Genomic DNA, 23,044 nt, shown 5'->3' on the forward strand with positions numbered 1-23,044 from the left:
ATAAAAGATAACAATTTGCTAAATTTTAATGTTTCCATAAAAGTCAGTTAAACAACCCTGTTCAATCTTCTGATGCAAAATTTGCAAATAACCCAATTAACCACTGCCACTCATAATAACACACAAATGCACAGTATGTCTGTATTGCATCTAGGTAAATAAATCCTGAAAGTTTCAGAACTAGCCAAACAAACGTTAACACATCATTAGTATGACATCTTCACAAGATGTGCTTCTTCAAAGACAGCTATTCTTAATATCATGCTGCACCCTATAATAATATTGTTTATCAAAATAAAAAGTTTATTTCTTGACATGTGTTATATGTGTTGTTAAATAAAAATAAATGTATCCAAAACTGCAATTAAAAAGAAAATATCTTCTTATCAGACAAATGTAATTTAAGACCCATTCATCACTAATGTTTGAAGGGTCAAAGGGGGGACTTGTAGCATGAACTGAACTAATGTAGCTGATGTTAACATAGAGTATAATAATAGTGAAATGTAACCATGTTAGTCTTGTCCTGTAAGCAACTTGAAAACTCCATTTAGTGTCGTCCTGCTTGACATAAGTAAATAAACTTTGCATAGCCTTTATGTATGACTGTGTGTAAAAGGGTGAATGGTGAGAAAATGGCTGAGAGACAGGAGAAAAATATTCAGCTGTTTATGTAAGCAACAAGGTGCCAAATGTAAGTTACCAACCACAAACTAACAAACTGCTGAAGAATCCCTTTGAAGCTCAAGGGCACAAAGGAGATAACAGAAGAAGAAGTTCTGCCAGATGGGCAACAAAAACACTCCAAGGCTAAAATAAGCTGAACACAAAAGAAGAACAACTACAAGAGCAGAAGCTGGGTATGAAACCCCCCCCCCAAAACACTGAAACAAAGGATGCCAATCCCTATAAAAGAACAGTTTGAAAATACTAACTTGGGTGACTCTCTTTCTCTACTGATGTTTCACCTGAGCACAGATGCATCTGTTCACCCCGCTCCAGCTATTATCTTTAAATCTGCCATCTTCAAATCATCACCACCTATTCAATAAGCCCGGGTTGGCCACCCTGGGCTGACACTGAGCAACTATTTCTGGTAACTATATCTGGTGTATATGTGGATGAAATGGTTGTTTTGTGTATGTGTATGCCTGTGTGTAATGATGTGTATGATGATTTGTGTGTGTTTGTATGAATGGTGTGTCCGAACCTCTATGTCTAACTCATGTAATCAATAAATGCAGCACCTTGCCTTATCCCCCCCTTTATAAAGTTTCGCTTGTAATTTGAGCAACTGGTAATTTGTGTAACAACAGAGGGAACAGAATGGGCAGGCAAGGCCAGCACTTCTGGCCTCGCCTCCCCCAGCCCTGTTCCCTACAGGATGCAGTGATAGAGTGGCCGGCCCAGTGGCGTACCTACTGGGGGGGGGGGGCAGTAGGAAGCCATGGCCCGTGTTTGTTGTGTGGCCCACCCACTCGCCCAGCAGGTTGTGGGCTCGTTCTGCTATTCCGGCCAGAAATTCTAGCCAGCACCCCTCCCCCGCACCCAGTGTGCCGCACTGCTAATTCCCCTGTGGACATGCCGTGAGATGGGAGGCAGGGCCCCAGACAGGCTGATTTGCCTTGGCCCCACACCCTGCTCAGATCATCCCGGGGGGTGCAAAAGGAGGTTGTTGGCCCCTGGGCACCAGGGACCCTCGGTACTCCACTGCCACCACCCCTCAGTCCCCACTGCGATGGCAGCACCATCCCCATCCTCCCCCAGCAGGGTCAGAGCAGGCGGGTGAAGACACCAGTACTATCCTCACCCTGCTCCCCACCTCCCCCCGCTCCATTCTTGATGGGCAATTGGCTAGTATTGTATATATGAGCAGCCAGTCAGTTCCCTCTGATAGGATCTAGGAGGCATCATCTGTTCTGTATGTAAACGTCCATGTAATCAAATAAAATACTGTAACTGATGGAAGTTTTGCCACCACCTTTGACATATACATGTATAATAAAAAGTATCAAAGAGAATGGCTTTCATGTTACGGCACCTGGATTACTTATCTCTACAATAATAAATGCATTCAAGCTAGTGCTCAAAAAGTTAAAAAAGTTCAGCAATACTACAAGAAAATAATTCTACAACCCCTCCCCCCACCCCGCCTAACAACATGCATACACACACACACACACACACGCACGCACACTCTTTGACAAGGGATTTTCTAAAGAAATTAAACTAAACTATGCTATAAATCTTTATACTATTAAAACAGTCTGCAAGTGAGTTAATTTCCACTGGCTTCACATTTATATTTCAGAGTAGAGGTCAGTAGAGTACGTACAACAGATCTGACCCACAGTAGATGCAGGGATTGGTGGCATGCAGCATCAGAGGCCAGAGGGGGTGCCCCCAGGCTCCTCCTGCCTGCTGCTGGTGCATTCCTGTGCCACACTCCACTTGATACCTATGCAGCCCCTGCCAACACTTCAGCCACTGCTCTCTGCCTTCACTGCTGAATTTGCACTTCAGGAGTACCATCGGCCATAGGAATCTACAGCACTGGGTGACAATTGTCAAGGTTGCCGAATCAAGGCTTTTTTTTTTTTTTAAACCAACAACCAAACCTTTTTTTCCCACTGATTTTTACTAATATGTTTTACCCAACATAAATGTAACCCTTCTACCAGGTCCTAGACAAGGGCAGGTTCAAATCTAGGGTTTAATACCAAACATAATTTTAAAAGTGTGGTTGTCAATAAAGTTTGCAGATCAGTAAAAAAAAAGTCTTGGCATGGCAATCCTGCTTGACTAAAGGAACGGTTTTACACTAGGCTGACCCCACACCTACTCACTGCAAAACCCTGATGCTCTTAACTGCACCCTGCATTGTGCTTTACCCATATCCCCATGCATTTCTCCCAACTGCCCTACCCCCTGTGAACTAATGAAGCATTACTGTGACCCAGTACTGTTACAGGCAGAGACACAACAGCAGCAGCAACACGTGGCTGTGGGGAGGAGCAACAGGCTACTTGTGCTTCCTGCAAGGTGCTGTACTCCCATGCAGACACCAGAGCTAGAGACAGATGTTACACATAAGTTTAAGTGATCAGAAACTGGTTTAAACCTGTAACACAACAGAAGTTCAGTGTACATAAACCAGTTTCAAAATGGCTGAAACTGGTTTAAAGATAAACCTGGTTGAATGTAGTGTCAGACTTAACTGATTTGGGTCAAACTGGTTTGTGAAACTTCTGTCCCAGTCCCTCCTTGGGAGTCCCCTAACATCCCAGAGTCCCCCAACATCCCAGCATTTGGCAGCCCTGGCCTGAACTAAGCTGTCTGCTCCAGAGAGCAGGGCTAACCCTGCCCCTCTGCTCCCTAGCTGCAGCAGCGAGGGCTAGCTCGCTGGCCTCACAGGCTGGATCACTGTTCCCACCCCCAACAAACCCCTGCAGAATATGGGGCTAGGGAGGGGATTTAAACTTCCTTTCCCCTGAGTACAGAGCTGCCCTGACTTGTTTTCTTGGTGCTGTCTGTGACTGTAGACTACATATCCCAGAGTGACCTGGTCTGGGGACAGACATTACACATAAACCAGTTTAAGTGATCAGAAACAGATTTAAACCTGTAACAGAACATATGTTCAGTGCACACAGAAAAGTTTGCAAATGGCTCAAACTGGTTTGAGATAAACCTGGCTGAATGTAGTATCAAACTTAACTGATTTGGGTCAAACCGGTTTATGCAATGTCTGTCCCAGACCCAGACCCAGACCCCCCACCCCCCGGTTTAAGTTAAATCAAAATTTTCCAGCACCCCAGATGCTTCACAACTCTTGGTGGGGCTCTGCTCCAGCCCAGCAGGGCTGGCCCCTCTCTCCTCTGCTAACTGGCTGTAGCTCCGGCAGAGACTGCAGGTACAGGGCATCTGCCCGGCTTCCTCTTGCTCCCCTCTGCCTTATAGACACCTCTCAGCCTTAGCTAGCATACCATATGCTCGCTACGATCCATGCTGTGGGAGACAGGACAGTGTCAGTTTAGGGTTTTTTGGAGCTAATCAACAGATAGCTGGTAATTTCCCTCACTTACTTCCTTGGAAAAAGTTGTTTAAGACAAGCTTGAAGTAATGAAAGAGCCTTTTATTTTCTTAATGGGCTGATAAACACTGAGTTAGGGGTGATAAACACCGTGTTATCAATTCCCTGCTGGGCTGGTCAGGGATGGGGGGAACTCTTCTATAAAAAGCGCATCCTGCTGGGGCCTAGCCAAACCCCCCTCAGCTCAGCACTTTGGCAGGGAAGCAAAAAAAGGGCTGCTCTAGAGCCCTTCCCTACCCCCCCCCACCTAGCTTCTAGCCTGAGCCACTGCATGTACATGCATTCCTAGAATGAAAAGGGAATGTCTATCCACCTCCAAATTGGTTCAAGCTCTGCAGGTTAGACTAACCTGAAAAGACTGAATCAATTCAGGCTCAGCCTTTTTGAATGTCTGTCCCTAGCCCTGGAAGCAGGAAAAGGAAGTGATGAGCAACCCTGCAGAGTCCTGCTGCTGTGATTATAAACTGCAAATCCCAGAGACCTCAGGGGTAGCAGGAAAAGGAAGTAAACACACAGCCCATGCTGGCTACATACCAGAGAGCCATGCTTTAGCAACCCCCTGCCTTCTGGCTTGAGCCACTGAAGGCATGTGGCTGCATTTCCTGAATCAAGAGACTGAATCAATTTAGCCTCAGGCTTTTTTACTCTCTGTAGTTGGGTCCTGTGGCACTGCTCTGCTCTGTCTATCCTTGAACACCTGCCTCGGATGAGGGTACTTCAGTCATGTTCTAGTTACTTATTTTCTTTCCTCTTTTTTTTTTTTTAAAATGGACAGCTAAAATATTTTTACAGAGTTTGTAGGCTGGTTTTGTCTGGTATGTCCATAAATGTACAGACATCAAGTCTGTAAATGCAGTTTATTAAAATGTAGTCCTCTGACTCCAGAAGTGATATTCATTTAGTCCTGTGGATTAAAAAGATTAGAGTCTTAATTTCTCTAGAAGTCATTTAGAGAAAGAACCCCAATAGCCAGCATTCACCATAAACTATTCTAAAATAAAGACCTCAAAAGCCATGAAAAAAATCAATTATCCCAAGCATGCAGCTCTTGGTCTCATTTAGATGCATTTATCTTTGTTGGACAACCCATTTTGAGGTGAACACAAATGGAAAAAAATTAAATTGATGAAGGATAAACCTCAAAAAAAGGCCTCATGCACATCCCACTGAGATCAAAGAGGATCTTTCTGTTGATTTCAGTGGGTTTTAGATCAGGCCTAAAATGTGGAAGATGGCGCTATTTTAATAAATAAACAAAGGTTATTTGAATTTGGAACCACAAAAAGTGGTCTAAAAATCCTCCAAGGATGGGTTCTCTGATGAAATCTCTGGTGCTTTTTATTTTGCACTCCTTTCAACTGAGAAGTAGCATGTGTAGAGATCACAGGGGGCATGTCTATACATGCTATTAATGCAAAATAATAAACTCTGGCACAGTTCACACCAGAGTTGATTGCTCTGGGGCACAGTGTTTACACGTATACCTGGGATAACAGCACACTGAGTCAAGGTGGAGCATTCCCAGCTGGCCAGAAGCTGAAGGGGTCAGCCTGACAACCCAGAGCTGCTCCTGCTTGGATCAACATTCTGCAGAGGAGCTGGCTCAGGCACACAGGGCATTTTACATATGTTGCAGGACACAGCACTGGGTGCTTTAATTAGTGAGCTGCACTAATTAAAAGCACTGGCACATCACATGTATCAGAGTCCCAGCGCTTCCCCTCACTAAAAAATGGCAGCAGGGTGCTTTGAACTAAAGCTTATCAAATGTATTTTATTTCAAAGCATCCCACATCCATTTTTTCAGTGCAGAGATCCATAGGGATGCTAATACATGTGACGTGGAGGGCTGTCAGAGTGGGTCAATTTCCGTGCTCCAGCAGACTTGATTAATTGTAATTAGTCAGAGCAGGCCCTGCACATATGTATGGGAGCCCAAGGGTGCTACAGTACAGGGCTAACTGGCAGACACTATAACACTCTCATGTCCCAACCAGCCCCAGCCACCATCTACACATGCATAGCAGCACATTAAATAACTGCTGTAGAATAAAACTTGGGCAGTACTATTCTACAGCAGATTTAACTAGTTTACTCTGGCCTGTGGTTACTATATTCCCAGTTCCAAAAAAGAGGGCACATGTCAGGAGGACCCCTTATTCACAACCCACAGCCCCCTGGCCCTTCCACTGCCCCTCGCTGCCAACCTGCAGTCTCCCATCCCTGCTGCTGCCCCTCACTCCTGACCCACAAACCCCTGGCCCTGACAGTGCTCCTCACACCTGACCCACAGTCCCTCATCCCCACAGGCTAAGCTGATGACCCTCACTCCTAACCCACAGCTCCCCATCTCTGCTGCTGCCTCTCGCTCCCAACCCACAGACCCCCTGACCCTGCCAGTGCCCCTCACTCCCTGCCCATAGTTTCCCCACTCCCCCAGGCCATGCTGGTGCCCCTCACTCCTCACCCACAGGCCCTTGGTACTGCCAGTGCCCCACATTCTCAACCCACAATCTCCCCACCCCTCCATGCCCCCACTTCCAAGCCACAGCTCCCCTACCCCAGCCCTGCTGGTGCCCATCACTCCTGACCCACAGTCCCTTGCTCCCCCCAGCCTCCAGATGCCCCATCCCAACCGGGCCGGAGTGCAGTGGCTCCAGTTCTTGTGAGCGGCAGTGGAACAAGTCCAGCCCCAGTGTGGGTGGAAGAGAAAAAAAAGAGAGAGGAGGCCTGTGGCACCTTGTTCCCTGGGCTGGGGTTCCCACGCTGCTCCAAGTGGCCTAGCTATGCCACCCCTCCCCCCCAGGCAGCATCTCCTGGTCACTCCACCCCTGCGAGCATGGGTACCAACCCCGGTGTTGCTGACCCAGCCACAGAGCTCCCCGCTGCCCCCTAAAGGCCCCCACTTCCACTGCTGAACAGTCAAGTACCTCCCTGCCACCCCACTACAGCCCCAGAACCCAAACAGCTTCCCCTAGCACCAGGAGGCTCTGGCCCCCAAACACACCCATCTTCTCCATACACCCTTGCCACACACATCCCCTGGACAGTCCTCAAGCTCTGGGCCTCCAGCCCTCCCCCCCAACCTGACTTGTCTGTGTCCAGTTGCCAAGGATGTTCCCACCACCCTGTCTGGCTGCATGCCAGACACATGCATCTGTGCATGCACTCGCACATGGTGCCCATGCCTCCAACCACCCTCCCCTTGCTCCCACCTACAGAGCTGAGCAAAATCCCGGACATTTGTTCAGATTTAAAAAAAACATCCAGATGAAGATTGAAGAATCCAAAACAGAGGACATGTCAGTGAAAATCCAGATATATAGTAACCCTATTCCAACCTAATAGCAATGCACGTGCAAACAGTGATGCTTTATTGTGGAGCTAGTTAGTCAGCTCCACAGTAGAGTGTCTTGTGTAGACATGCCCAGGGTTCAGTAAACACAGGCATACATGAATGAAAACCATTAAGCAACAAACTAACTGTGGTACAGTATGCAACCTCTAAAGACCCTCTATCTTCCTCTAATTGACTACTGGAACTGAGGGACCATCTTCCAATTCCCAACTTCTATAGTCTTATAAGTAAGGGAGCATCTCTCAATTATAACTTTTATCATTACAGCAGGCATACTGCAGGGCAGCATGTTTGAGAGTCTTGCTGCCAGGTATGGTAAGCTTGCAACCTAGCCAAGGTTTCCAAATGCGTTACTTGTCTTTTGCAAGATTAATATGACAAGCAACAGAAACCAGTTCCTGAGTTAGGCTAGTAATGATGGTTACAAATAATTGTAGTTAGATCTATTACTCTTGTGTTATGCATGTAACTATTCCTTCCTTAAGAAAATATAAAATGTATATTGTGGAATGAACCAATTCCTTATATAGAAAACCGTCTCAGGATACTTGTGCATTATAGTTATAGAGATGGCTAAATTAGCTTGTACTGAGAGTTCCATTTTGCCACGGCTAAACTGCCCCCAGCTAGTTTAAAGATAGTTTGAGCATGCCTATACTGCTCTGCAATGTATGCATGCCCAAAGTCCCCTAGCATATGACACACAATATCTTGAGCATAGAAGATGGCATTCCTGTGTTACACAGCAAGGTGTATATTGATTTGAGCTGAATGAGCAACTGCCCATGAAGAATTCAATCAGTGTATTGAGCTGCTAATCCTGTTTGTGTGCCGTCTCCATTCAGATTGCAATACTAATGAACTTGTTTGCTATCCAAAATTGTTTAATGAGTGCTCTGGGAGAAAGATTTAGTACATGGATGGCTCGGTTTTTTGTGAACATTTCTTTGAATCATCATTATCCAACATTTAATATTTAGCTGGTGTGATTTGTCACTTACATTGTAGAAAATTGCTTCCGTTCTCAAAATGGATAATTTCTTTTAAACATAGTGCCCGAGTGATGTTGTAGTTGGTCCAGAAAATATGCAAGAGGAATGGAGTTTTACACAGACCACTGTTCTACTTCAGGTACTTTATGCCTGAAAGCTCAGCTAAATCTCTCCTAACTATGTAGTTGAACCAATAAAATGTATCACCCACAGAAATGCTCGCCTCATTATATTTTAAACTGCTTTTACCTCTATCTGAAAAAATAACATACTGAGATTGTCAGCTCTCTGGGGCCGAGGCCATCTTTTTGTTCTGCATTTCTGCAGCACCTTGTAAAATCAGATTCTTGCCCCGGGGCACTGGATGACAACAGTGAAATAATCATCATCATCATCATCATGTTGTGACTGGCAAGAAATCTGAACTCAGTTAAAGTGAAATCATCTTTTGACACCCTGGGGAAATGCTCATAAAAATGTAATTGTCTGTACTCATGATATTGTATCTCCTGAAGTGATTTGGAAATTAATTCTCGTTATAATCACTAGAATGAGACTTTGGATTGAAATGGGGAACTGATCTGCAGAAATATTTACTGGAACAATCTTAAGTCAAATCTATGCAGCTTTCATTAATTTCACCTTTTAAACAGCTTTTTTGGAGGTTGAGAAATGGGATTTTACTATAGAAAACCTGATTCTGAATTTCACATTTAGGCAGATTTAAAGACTGTATTATAGGGATAGGAATTGACATTTGCAAAAGGGATAAAATACAGTTTTCATTCCTGCTACTAATTTTCCCAAAGCAAATAATTATGCAACTTCCAGAGCAAAATTGCGACATTCTAAACAGTAATCATTACAAGTAGTTAAAAAGAAAAAAGCTTTATGTTGCTACGGAGTGGCTCTTAAGAACAGTTTACTATTGTGCACTTCAGACAGCTCTGTACTGAAGACTCCCACAAACTGCTTCCAAACTTAAGTGTCAGTGTGCAGGTTGTGGAAGAATGGGTACCATGTGCCCAAGAGAAGTAGTTAAGAAGGAGTTCTTGCACTCCCATGAATCCAGATACTGCAATTCTGTCCCAATAATATGCCAGCCTCAGAAAGCAAGTTAGGCTTTTTTCCATGCCCTTCTGTTGTGTCCCTGCAGAAATGTTAGGCACTCATTAGCTCCTAATACAGTGGACCTAGTCCCTCCAGCAACTTTGGGATGGAGTCCTCAGGCACCAGTAAATACTTCTGCTGCTTTATACTTATACAATAGGGCTGTGCAAAATTTTGCCAGGTGTTTTGTTTCAATGCTGTTGCAACTCATTTCAAGCTGGAAAAACAAAACAAGGGCACTCAAAACATTGAGTTTCAAAGCCTGGCTTGCTTGCAGGGACACAAAGTAGGGAGAGGGAGGGGAAAGAGGGGGGAAGGAGTGCTCTCATATTGACTGTGTAGCTGGCCTGTGACTGTCATCCTTTTCTGAGGTCCCTTCCAATCCCAGTGCTCTGGGAAGGGACAGAAAAACAGCTGCACCTTAAACACACACACACACACAGTCACAAGTCATGAGTTTTGCTTGTCAGCAGCTTGAGGTGAAGTTTCCCAGAAACCCCTACACCTACCTCCTTGAAACCTGGCAGACTGTGTCCTCAGCAGGGGCTACTATCCCTGTTTTCACGCCCCCTGCGCCTTCACACTTACAAGTGACATGAGTTTTGCTCTGAACAGTTTGAGATGCAGTTTCTCAGAAACCCCTGCACCCAATTCCTTGACTCTTGACAAGGTTTGTGGTCTCAGTAGATGCTACTCTCCCTGCTGTTTTCATTCAAATCAGGCACGAAATGACAAGGTTATAGGCAGTTTTCTGATTCCCCATTATAACTTATGGGCAAAACATCAAAACAGCGTCAAAACAGCTTCAATGAAATGAAACAGAACAGCGCTTTGAAATCAAACAAAACTTGAAATGAAACACTGTCTCTTTTGAAATGGCAAAATGGAAGTCGAAACGAAACGGTGCTCTTTTGCACAGCCTTATTATACATGTCCCCGGGAATGCCAACACAGCCACCGATGGATTGATTCTCCAGTGCTGTCCTGCTACCTGTGCTCTCATCCAGAGCACTGCAGGTATAAAATGCTACCAAATCAGCATTTCCACCCCCACTTTTCACTTTCTTAACTGACTTTATGAAGCGCAAAGCAAAGGAGAATCAGGTCCAAAGCAAAGACATTGTTCAACAGCGTGAATCAGAAGTGCAGGGAAGGCATTAGTTTGAACTGATTAAATTAAAGGATCCCCAATTATTGGGAGGTGGAAATTACTTTTATTTTTGGCACTGTCTGACCTGCATGATATTTTTACATGTATTCTGAATGTACTAAAAGGTTTAAAAGTCTCTGTACTATTCTAGTGTTTCTCAGCTGATAGGAACATGATTTGTTTGACATATTGTGACCAAAAAATGTGACTGTATTATTAGCAGTAACTCATTTTTCGAGAACAAAGACAAGCTAAAAAAAGTGGACTGCAAAAGGCATGCATTACACAAACAGCTCAAACAAGCAGCAGGGCAATTCATAAAGTCCTTAGGGAGCTTTCATCATAAAAAAAACATTGCAGAATGGGACAAAATCTGAGCACACACTGTGTTCACTAAAGGAAGGGCCCAGAGGCATAACAGGGAAGTTCAGTGCTGCTGTTGGCGGCTGTTATTTTTTGTTGTCCCCTACTCATTATGTCAGTGCCTGGGACTGTTGAGTTCGCATAAGTAACTCCCCTTAGTTATGCTCCTGGGCGGGTCTGATCTTCCATCCTCTCATAGAAAGTGGATGCGAAGCAGGACCATCCTAAGCTGCTCCCATTGTAGCTCAGGCAGTTACAGCATGGTACTAACAACACCAAGGTAGCAGGTTCGACTAAATGATCTCGAGGTCCCTCCCAGCCTTACTGCTCTATGAAGGAAGCATTTAATACATCCCACAAAGGTAAAAGACTATATCAGATGCAAGGCCAAGGACAATGAGGTCCATTTTTGCATGGATGTATTTAATGTACCATCAAGTGCTAGCCCCATTGAAACATTTTTTTTTTTTCAACAAAGAAACTGTTTGAAATTTGAAAATGGCCTTACTATATATGGGGCCTAATGAATGCCCTTATTCATGTAAAACTGAATGCCTGCAAAAAGATTTGATCTGAGGAGATGCTGGAAGGCACCTGAAAAGCCCATTAAAATGACACCATCATATAACCCTTACTTTTTCCTCTCATTTTCCAGGATTCTGAATAAATCTTTGAAGTACTGGGGTGCACGGACAATCACTTTTTCAGAAGGACCAATGTCTTTAAGATCAGGATAGAGTCTGATGTCAATCACCTTCTTAATGTACCCCAGCCAGTCAAACTAAAAGAACAAACAAACAAAAGCTTAGTTAATACAGTTTACAAATAGAGATGACCACACAGTGATGAATTTATAAGGTTCTTTTCAGTGGCTAAGGGGATGTCACCAATTTAAAAGTTAGAAAAAAAAAAATAAAAAAAATGTACCTCAGTGTGAATACTTTGAAACTGCAGCAGAGAGGAAGCTGTACTGAAAGTAATAGCAATTATTTTTTATTGATATTCATTTAAAGTGTTTCCTTCTACATAGTGGAAGCACTTTTAATTTTCTACAGGGAATTATATATCAGAATTAATAGAGTAATTTTTCAAAAACTTCACCCACCTCTGGGATCATGGTGCTAAGTTCTGAAACATTCATTTTATTGTACATATTCTCACTGGTTCGATTTTCGTATGGAATCATAATCTGGAGAACATAAAGGAAAAAAAAAGATCTCCTAAGAAATCCTCTCACATTATTTATTTCCATCATATCTGCCCATAGAACTATTTAATGACAGCTGAAGCAAAAAAAAATAAAAATAAAAAAAATAAAATCAAAGCAAATAACTGCCTCCCAAATCTCAGAAAGAGATGTCAGCTACCATTAGCCATATTTTAAAACTAACTCCATTTTTTTTCACCATCCTAAATTTTCTTTCTTCAAACACACTGGGTGCCTATACACATTCTGGGAGGCTGCTCAGCTAAGCTCTAATGACAGTACACGAGAGCAGACTTGATTAAAAGAGTCTGATGAAGCGTGCTAACTAGCAGACTCCAGCCAGCCTCCACTTCTCACATATCAGCATCCCTACACTTCAAAATGGTGGTAGGGGTACTTTATCTAAAGCTTGTCAAAGCTTTGTGCTCATTTGACAAGCTTTAGGTAAAACACCCCTGCTGCCATTTTAAAGCGTGGGAATGCTGATACACGAGATACTCTGTGCACTTTAATTAAAGCATTCCCCCCATCCCTGGCACATGTAAAAATGCGCATTAGGCCAAATCCAGGTTTAATTCAAAGTGTATCAATTTGGATTCCTACCACTATAAGTGATAGTACAATTTGGATCACTAATGCTCTATGAATTAAACTAGAAGTCCATTCCAGCTCAAAATATCTAGACACAAAGAAATGAGAGTAGAAGTAGGGGCATTCATAAAAGAGAAAGATTATGCATATTCAGCATCTTAGTTTGGCTTAAAAGAGAAACAATGACCAACTACAACGTACAGAGCCAGTTGAAAATTCTCTCAGAGTTCACGGGGGGTTGGATGCTGGTAGATGCTTGTTTCACCCCAACTGTAAGGTAAATTTGAAACTATGGACCCCACTGAAATTGAACAGTGACTCCAGACTTGGCAGTTTTCCAATCTAAACTTGTATGCTAAATTTTTCTGGTTTTTTATTATTCCTCAAGCCATACTGAAAGAGGTTTAAGTTCGTCTCCAACTCCACTTGCCATCTTTTTTATTGCCTCAGCTACTCCCATGGAGTCGGATTCCTGAAGTCACCCTACTCCCTCCTCCTCAAAATCCCATTGTGTTCCATTCTTACGTGTATTAGGTCTGAGAAATCTTTAAAATGATTGCACCCTTTGCTTTCTTCCTTCAGGAAATGCTTCTTGCTGTATATAGTCCATTCATCTAAAGCTACTGGAAATCTCAGTTTCCCAACATGCCTCCAAACTGTCCCTAAAAATTCCACTTCATCCATCATGACACTTGATCTCCGAAATATTTTCTTTCCATTCCAACTGTTGTCCTGCTCCCTGGGCATGTACTCCCCATGACGTTCACTTAAAAATGAATATGGGGGGGAAGGGAGATCTACACATTTGTTTTACTGTGGAGTTGACTTCTTAGCTTCACAGTAAAGCATCACCGTCTACATGTACAGCACAATAATGCCACAGTAAACTAATCAACTCCACTGTAGGATAGTACTGCCTGACATAAGTACTACCCTATGGTGGAGTTATTTAGTGCATCATAAGGTATGTATAAATAGTGACCAGGGATGGCTGGAACATGAGGGTGTTACAATGCAGGGAACTGCCTGCCAGCTAGCCCTGCACTATCGCACCCTTGTGCCCCAGCCAGCCCCTCAGCAGCACACCGAGTTGGGGTGAAGCAGCTCCAGGCTGACAGGCTGACCCCCCTGGGCTCCCTGCCAGCCAGAGCTCCATGCCTTGAGTCAATGTGCTATGGTCCCAGGCACACATGTAAACACTGCACCTGGGAGCTATAAACTCCAGCCCAAACTGCACCAGAATGTTTTCAAGTGCATTAATAACATGCGTAGATGCTCCCCGATACTGTATTTATTAAGAGCCTAAAATGCAATGAAGTCTACAGCTTGTCTTAAAGCCACATTGAGAAATGTATATAAAACATATATATAAAGCCCAATGAGCTTATTAGATTGGATAACAGAGTCATTGGACTTGCCTCTTTATATATGTGGGGGGTGGGTTATGGAAGTTGGTTCTTTTAGAGAGAGATTGGCTAATTATCATCCATGCTATTTGTTTTATAGTTGAATGTGCATTATTCACCCTCAGGGCTGTTATGGTCCATTTCATCTATGAAATGGAAGCTTCACACAGGCACTTAAATCAATGACAAAACTCTGTAGGTCTTTATCAAAGAAATTTCTGGAACGTTGCATCCATTGACAGCAGCAGTAAAAAATAGAATAAATATTTCTTGCTTTATATATTGAGATACAATAGGATACGCTCATTAAAAGCAATGGAATTTTACAAGAGGCTGTCTTGAAAAAAAATAAGTAAAGCTGAACATTTGACTTTATGTATTGGGTTTAATAAAAAAAAGTATTTTTTTCCTTCATGGACAGAATGGATACTCATAACTACCATCTCAGTGTAATAATTTAGGTCCCGCAGTGAACAATGACAACTATGAAGGAGGAAGAGAACAGACCTTTAATGATACCACAGCATGGTTTTCCTCCATCTTGATTCCACCCGGGATCATGTTCAAATTCCTCAAGTTGTAAGACATTCCCTTGTAAGGGACTGTCTCCGAAGTCTAACCCTTATCACTACTCCTGGATCACCCCAAGTTCTACAAAGTCTTCTGTTAACAGTAGCATCAACAATCAACATAACTGGATTTAAAAGGTATATGTGAAAGTGAGGAGGCCCAGGTCAAAGGCAAGGTACTGATACTTTACAAGAAGCCTCTTTGCTATTGTCCATAGATCCCATGGTCCACATGAGAGGATACAGACATAGTTACCTGTGTTAGTCTAAAAATCAGGCAGAAGACAGGGTAGATATGCACCTTTACAGACTGGATTGTAATTGTAGCTTTTGTAAGCAGAGTACTTACTTAATCCACATAAGAGGGAGGCAGAGAGATGGCTGCCCTCCATGACAGTGTACAGAAACCTCAAACTCCATGGCAGTTGAGGGGCAGCCCCAATTTAAGCTAGTTTTCTCACCACTAACAGAAGGATGCTAATTAAAACTCCGGCAGGATGTGCAACCACCAGGAGCAAAACTCCTGCAAAAACCCTGCGGCTTTCTGATTTGGAGGTAGAAATGCACAGGGCCACCACAAAGGGTATGTTAGCCTACAACCATTCCCCAAGTCAACTGGCAATCCCAACAGGTTGCAAATTTCTAACCCTCAGTAGGACAGTCAGGAGCTCTGAGGGCTAAATGCTCAGTACATGGCATAAATTTGTTTAGTCAAATCTTGAAGTCAATCTGATCCCACAAATCAAAAATCCTGCATGATTTCTGGCCCTCTTAAGTGGTGCCCATGAGGGGGATGATAGGCCCCTGCCAGACATTCAGATAAGGACATGATAGGAACTGATGCATAATCTATACAATCATGCCTCCTGTCATGCCCCATGTGCATGCAAGTGTCATGACTATGGAATTGCACATCAGATCCAATCACACCTTACTGACAGTGCCAGGGGAGCCCAGGATCATGATAGGGCTTGCAGCTGCAGGGACACCCCATTATTCCCACAGCTGCAAGCCCACAGCTGATAGGCCTCAGAGCCACTGGGGTTTCCCAGGTCCACATGCACTTCATGAGCTCCCATGGCTACAGGCCCCATCAACTAACAGGAGTCCAGTCAGCTGACAGGATGCCCAGCCACAGGGGAGCACCTGACTACAGCATCGATTAATGGCATGATGGGAATGAGCCACAAAGTTACTACACATTTTTTGTGGAATAACTTGGTGACTTATTCCCTGTTTTACCACACCATTAATTGGTTGAATATGTGGCTGGATCACAACTTCAGGCATGATACACTTGAGATGTGATTAATCAATGAATCATGTGGCAGGGGCCATAGAGAGCTAAATCTAGTATTACTGTAAATTCCATCCTTCCAGTTGGAAACACCTATGTCCCACTTCACTCTGCTGCCACTTTTAGTCTGTCTCTGCTTTCAACATTAACAGTATTGATCTCTACTCCTACTGTTGTGGGCAGGAAGGGAGAAGGGAAGGAAAGATCCTCTCTTTAGTATTCCATTTTAGAACAAAGATTGTTGGTTCATGCAACTTCCGCACTTCCTAGATAGGTTCAACTGGATATCTGTTTTTTCCATCCTAGCCAAATGCTGCAAGCAATTACAATGGGAACACTGATTGTGCAACTGTAGGACAATTGGTTTTGTCAAACAAGGCGGCCCCAACAGCTCAGAGGGAGATAAAATTCTTTGAGATGGCAAAAAAATAAAATAAAAAGTGCCAGGAGGATGGCTAGCTATAAAACTGACAACATGTAATAATCCTTAATGGCATACAATTACTTGTCAAGCTTTTTCAGAAGAATTAATTATAAAAGAGTATCTCACTGCACAAAAGGGAACATATGTGGCTAAAACACCCTATATCAAAATACAACAACTAATAATTATTTTCAGGTTTAAAGAATGGAATTTACTAATATGGTCATTTTTTTTAGACCAAAAAGTGAGTTAAACCATTTACTAATGCAAGAGGCTTGCTCCAGGCTTTTCTTTTTTGTATTTGCCCTACCCTTCCACAACATCTTCCATGAAAAATAATTACAAAAGCTGTTAAAGTAATGGCTTCCCCTTGTGCTATTTTAATATGCTATTTCTTCTGTTAATGCACCTTTTCTAGCAGTTAGCTGTGATCACACATTAGAACATTACTAACCTCAGCTATTTTAATTTCCAGCCTTAGAACTGACTTCATATCTGACTCTGCTCGTGTTGCATTGGCACCCAGAAGTACTGCTATATCAATCATGAACTGCAAGAAGGCATCTCTGTACTGTAAGGAAAGAAGAATTGCATAAATGTTGCATTTGCTTCTGAGCACATCTGTACTAGTAGTATCAAAGAGCATAGCTAAATCCTCAAGAAAAATATTTGGCATTTAGGTCTATACTTCAAGTGCAAAATAAGCATTCTGTGAGATTAGTTCATTTCCATGACAGGAAGCAACAGGAAATTACCCTGCATCAGGTATTGTTGTGACAACATAAATATAAATATCTGCTAAATACCTTGTCACAAAGACCTGAAAAAGGAAAGGAAGGACTGCAAATTACAGATCATACAAAATGACATTTGTGTTAGAGTGAGGCAGTTTAATAGAAAACACAAACAATACACGTTTATTTATTAAATATATACGCATGGTCCTAAGACACTGCTGCAACAATTCATACATCACATTCAGTTTGGCTTTGTCATTCTGGAGATCCCAGATCCCCTGACAGGATTGGAGGGTGTCTTATGGAACCTACTAGCCAGAGAATCCCAGGAATAAATGTGTACTCCAATAAACTACCAATATGTCACTGTCTGAAAACAGACTTCAATGGATTACAATATTTCCAAGCCAGAGGGATGGCATTGTAAAATTCACTAGCCCTTCATGGAACAGGAAGCATGTGGGAGAGGAAGGATAACAACATGGATGATAGTAATGGCCACTGTTCCCCCAGAAAGGTTTAGTGGATTATTTTCAGCTGTGTCATAATTTCTTAGTGTTGGACATTAAATATTTTTCAATCATACTTAGTGGAAAGGGTGTTGTAGTTGCCAGATATCAACACACTCACTGAAAGCTTGAACACTACAACTCATTCACAATTCTGGAGTAGCTAGACTCCAGAGAAAAAGTTGCCGCAGACTTATCATGGTTCTATGATGGCGCTCTGAGCGGTTGTGAGGAGAGAGAGTATACCAAAAGGGAAGGGTCATGGCAAGAAAAGGAGCTTGAAGACCATGGAATTGAATTAGGGACCTTATTCCCTGACTAAGGTAACTCTAAAAACATTTGACAGTGTTGATCTAAAATACTAGAGCTTGCTACAAGGTTGATACTTGGCGTGATTGACCTGCCTCATGCGCTTCAACTGAACCGAGCCAAAACTGTTTCAGAGGAAAGGCAGGAAGAGGTAAATTCTTACTGTTATTGTTTAAGAGGAAGAATGACATGCTGAAGAAACAGAAAAAGAGGTTTTCTGTTAAAATTAATGGTAGTTGCGCATAAGCAGGAAAAGAAAAAAAAAATAAAATAATCAGTGTCTGTTCTCAGTTTGAAGCTCAACAAAAAAGAAAAATTTTCTAGTGGACAAATGGTTTCTCAAAGCTCAAGTGAATAATACTTACAGCTTTAGCTTCTGTGGTGTTATCAAAGTAGTCTTCACGTGATGACAATGATAGGGTTGCTTGGTCTAGCTGTTTAAACAAACAAGGAAAGTATATAACAGTCCTTATATAATCTGTATTAAAACCTACTTGTACCCATGCACCTCCAGAACGACTGGTATTTTTCTACCATTATGACAGGTAGCAGTATAACACTGTCCCAAATAATAAATTGCACAAAAATGGCAAAAATTCTACAGGAGCTCACAGAAGGAAAGCATTGTAAACTACACCTGAATGACATTAACAATACCCCAACCATCCTGAAGTCAACCCCAATAAAGCATCAGGAGCACCTAAATACATATGAACCATGAAAAATCCAAAGTAAAACCAGACACTGAGGTTGTCCTGCTTTTAAGAAAACAGTCCACAGAACATTTCTAACATGGTCATTAACGTTCACGCTGATTTGCCTTCATTCTGTAATATAACAAAACTATGGCAAGATATTTGCATACTGCTGTCAGTTTTTAAATTAGAGAAAACTTACTGCAAACCCATATTCTTAATAAAAAAAAAAAACCTATTCCTGGTCGTCTCAAAGCACTCAGAGGACTCAGCTCAGACAGAAGTCAAAGTCCCTCCTCAAGCTCATAATGGTTACCATGGTTAAGACACTTCAGTTTCTGTAGCCAACAACATGCAGGAGAGTGACATGGCTAGCATTGCATTTGTCTGCCTTTCATTCCCCAGCCTGAATCCAGTTTAGTGGATACCTCATCATCAGATACTGGATACCTGGATGGGGTATCCTATAAACTCAGGGCAGTCTTTGGCACCCATACAAATAAAAGGGTCATAACTCAGACCTTACAAGTGATAGTGAAATGCTTTAAGCACCCCTCTGTCACCATGTCTTGAGGCAGAATTTAAACCTAGTCACTCAAAACACTGATCAAGATATTAATGAGGCTGCAAAAAGCAATTTTGATGGTCACAAGATTATTTTTCTGCAGCATTTTTTCTTTAAAAAGGCCCAATGCAATAAAGAAAGGTTAGATTCCTTTATATAGTTTCAAACTGGCATAATTTTAAATGGAAAGAAAATAAATACAAAATATTTAATATTTCAATTTCTAGAAGCTGAAATAAAGAAATAGATAAAGCAGCAAACAAATATCAAATAAATATCAACTTTTCTATACTTCCAACTATTTTAAACCTTTTTAGAAAAGGTCATCTACAATAGGAAAACAAGTAATTCACAGAAATTACTTTCCCTTACACAAGAATTTAGAAAGGCTCCTTTAGTTGTGTAAAATTTCATTACTATATTTTAAAAGTTTAAAAATTCTTGAGAAACACTAACAGTTTTCCCTTTAACGTGCCCAAAAGAAAAGAGAACTCCAGTGCTAATTTTTAAGATATCTACATCAGCAATAATGACTTCAGCTGATTTCGTTTGTACAATAAGATCTTCAATGGTTTAAGCACTTAAGTAAACCTTTCTGACCCAAAAATGAGGCTTATACTCTTGGGGGAGCAGAGAGATTTCCTACCAAAAAATATTATACTCAACTTGAAGGCTAGAGACAGACATTACACAAAAACCACTTTAAGTGATCAGAAACTAGTTTAAACCTATAACAGAGCAAATGTTCAGTGCACATAAGTTTGAAAATGGCTGAAACCGGTTTGAAATAAACCTGGTTGAAACGCAGTATCAGACTTAACTGATTTGGGTCAAACCAGTTTATGCAATGTCTGTCCCAGTCCCCTTGCTGGTTTAAGATATATCAGACTCCCCCAGCATCCCAACACGCTCTCTGGCCCGGGCTGGGCTGGGCTCTCTGCTCCACAGCAGGGCTGGCCCCTTCCCTCTGCTCTATGAAAAACATTCTGGTTGAACCCAAGTGGAAAATTGTGAAAAAAGCAAAGTGCAAAAACATTAACAACCTTCTTTAGCATTCAAGAAAGGGTCCAAGAGTTTGAGTAGAGAGAAAGTTTTGAGTGGATTTTTTTTCCTTTAAATATTATGTAAACCAGCTCATTCATGAATCTTCACCTGAGAGAGAGGGGAAACAGATTTTTGCTGTAAATAGATTTTGTACTGTATCTGCCTTCTTGGGAATTCATTATCACTAACAAAGTAGAATATCTGGAAATACATTCTGAAAATCAAGCTCCTAATCAAACTACCAGCATGTGAGGAGTACCTTAAGCACTGGTGACGTGTAGGGGGTGCACACAGGTGCACGTGCACCCCTGAGATTGGCCTTTCACCCCCTGCAATTGGCTGCAGCCAAGACTCCCAGCAGCGCCTGTGGGCGGTCACCGCTCACCACCCCAATCCCTCACTGCCAACACTGCTGGCAGCATCTGCGGGCGGTTGCCGATTGCCGCTGGCTGCTGCCAATGCTGCTGGTGGCGTCTGCAGGTGGCTGCCAACCATCGGTTGGCGCTCACCACCTCCCCCCACTGACGACACCGCTGCAGCCACCTGTGGGAGCTCCCTGCTCACCACCATCATGCCCCTGCTGCTGACACTGCCGCCTGTGGGCGGTTGCTGTGTCCCTCCAGCTTCCAGGGGTATGCATCGTTCATGACCTTAGGGAATAACAGGATCATTCATATTGTGCAATTCTTTGATTACACAGTCTCAGTGGAGACACATAGGACACATATACTCCATCGCCAAGAGAAATGAAAAAGGGATGCTTTTGTTCCAATTGGCCATTTTAGTGGTTGACTTGGACCTGATGGATTACTGGAAGAGACAGTTACCTAAGCTGCTTCTTGCAAAATATTACTTATGCTAATTTTAGTGTTTCAGCCTTTTGAAAGAGACTTTTGGCTGAATTGCTCCTGAAGAAGTCAGGGTAGATTTGCACCTTAGACTGAAGTAGAAATATATATAGCATAAGCTTTCATGAGCTGGGGCTCACTTTAACAGAAGCTGTAAAAGGCCAGGTGCCTATCTGCCAATATCTGAATATCACTTTGATGGAATCAATACCTTCAAACAGAAACCTGCTAGTAAAAACAAGAAGGTGGCTTATCTTGATTTACTGTTGACTTGACTTCAAAAGTAGAAACAAACTCATTAAGGGACTGCTGGAAATAATTAACTGAAATTCATCTCAGTTGGATATGCCTGCCTAAAATAACTTTTTTAAAAAGCATTGTGAAAAATAATCCATCTAGCACCAAAACAAGAGAGACACTTCAGTCTTAAACAACATTATATACTCAAAATGCCAGAATGTCATTTGCAATATAAGGACCAATTTTATTTCACTGTGGTAACTAATATAATAATTTTCTACATCATCCTTTATGTCTCAGTGGTTCTTAGCTTTTTTAGTTTTGAGGCACCTCTCATTAGAATTGAGGCAGCCCTCAGAAAATGCTAGCTCTTAGTTCTCACCCTTTTTTTAACTAGAGAAAATCTATACAACGGTTTTTCTGTTGCAAAGAATTCAGAAGACTACAACAGGTCAGTTTTGAATAGATTCATCAATGTTAGGGTCAGAAGAGATCTCCATAGATCATTGAGTCTGACCCCTGCAGAGACAGGAAAAAGAGAGTGCTGGGTTCAGTTGACCCCAGCCAGATGCCCATCCAACCTCCTCTTGAAGACCCCCAGGGTAGGGGAATGCACCACCTCCCTTGGGAGCCTGTTCCAGACCTTGGCCACTCTAACTGTGAAGAAGTTCCTCCTAACGTCCAGTCTAAGTCTGCTCTCTGCTAGCTTATGGCCTTATTTCTCATGACCCCCAGGGGCGCCTTGGTGAGCAGAGCCTCACCAGTTCCCTTCCGTGCCCCCATGATGAATTTATAGGCAACCTCAAGGTCACCTCTCAACCTTTTCTTACGGAGGCTGAAGAGGTCCAGGTGCCCTAGTCTCTCCTCATACGGTTTGGTCTGCAAGCCCTTAACCACATGAGTGGCCCTTCTCTGGACCCTCTCCAGGTTATCCACATCCCTCTTGAAGTGTGGTGCCCAAAATTGGACGCAGTACTCCAGCTGTGGCCTGACCAGCACCCAATAGAGGGGAAGTATCACCTCCTTGGTTCTGTTTGTCATGGATCTGCTGATGCATGATAAAGCGCAGTTAGCTTTTCTGATGACTTTGTCACACTAACAACTCATGTTCATCTTGGAGTCCACTGTGACTATTTGAAATCTCTGGGCGCATCTACACACGCGCTTAACCGCACAGTGACTAATTCGCTGCAATGTAAAACTTCACAGTCTACATGTGCAATTCTATTCAACTGCAGCAAAATAATTTTTGCCACCATAAGATAGTACTGAAGACAATACTATCTTACGGTGGCTAAAATAATTGTGCCTAAATGCATGTGTAATGCTGACCTAGGCATACATTGTGCCTGGTCAGCCCAGACAGGAGTCTGGCCTCCTGGCTGCTGCTTAGCCACAAGACTCTGCTCACTGGGGCACTTTCATACCACAGCCCTTCTGCTGCCTAACACCACCACCCAGAGTCTGTGGCTGATCCCTCTGGGTCTCCTGCCAGCCCAGGGCTGCTCCACCCCAGCTCAAACTGCTGCGGTCCTGG

General features: G+C 42.7%; 1 protein-coding gene across 2 annotated transcripts in view; it reads right to left on the minus strand.

The window, feature by feature from the left end:
- Positions 1-23,044, minus strand: part of PHEX (phosphate regulating endopeptidase homolog, X-linked) — a 172,791-nt gene that overhangs the window by 101,477 nt on the left and 48,270 nt on the right. For both annotated transcript variants that reach the window (XM_019529177.1, XM_019529178.1), the window contains 4 exons: positions 18,481-18,549; positions 17,015-17,131; positions 12,172-12,255; positions 11,702-11,847 (listed from right to left, as the gene is read on the minus strand). In XM_019529177.1, coding sequence (XP_019384722.1) covers positions 11,702-11,847; positions 12,172-12,255; positions 17,015-17,131; positions 18,481-18,549 — 416 coding nt within the window. The remainder of the gene's footprint in view (positions 1-11,701; positions 11,848-12,171; positions 12,256-17,014; positions 17,132-18,480; positions 18,550-23,044) is intronic.

Source organism: Crocodylus porosus, unplaced genomic scaffold (genome assembly GCF_001723895.1).
Source record: "Crocodylus porosus isolate Cpor-Errol unplaced genomic scaffold, CroPor_comp1, whole genome shotgun sequence".
NCBI classification, from domain to species: domain Eukaryota; kingdom Metazoa; phylum Chordata; order Crocodylia; family Crocodylidae; genus Crocodylus; species Crocodylus porosus.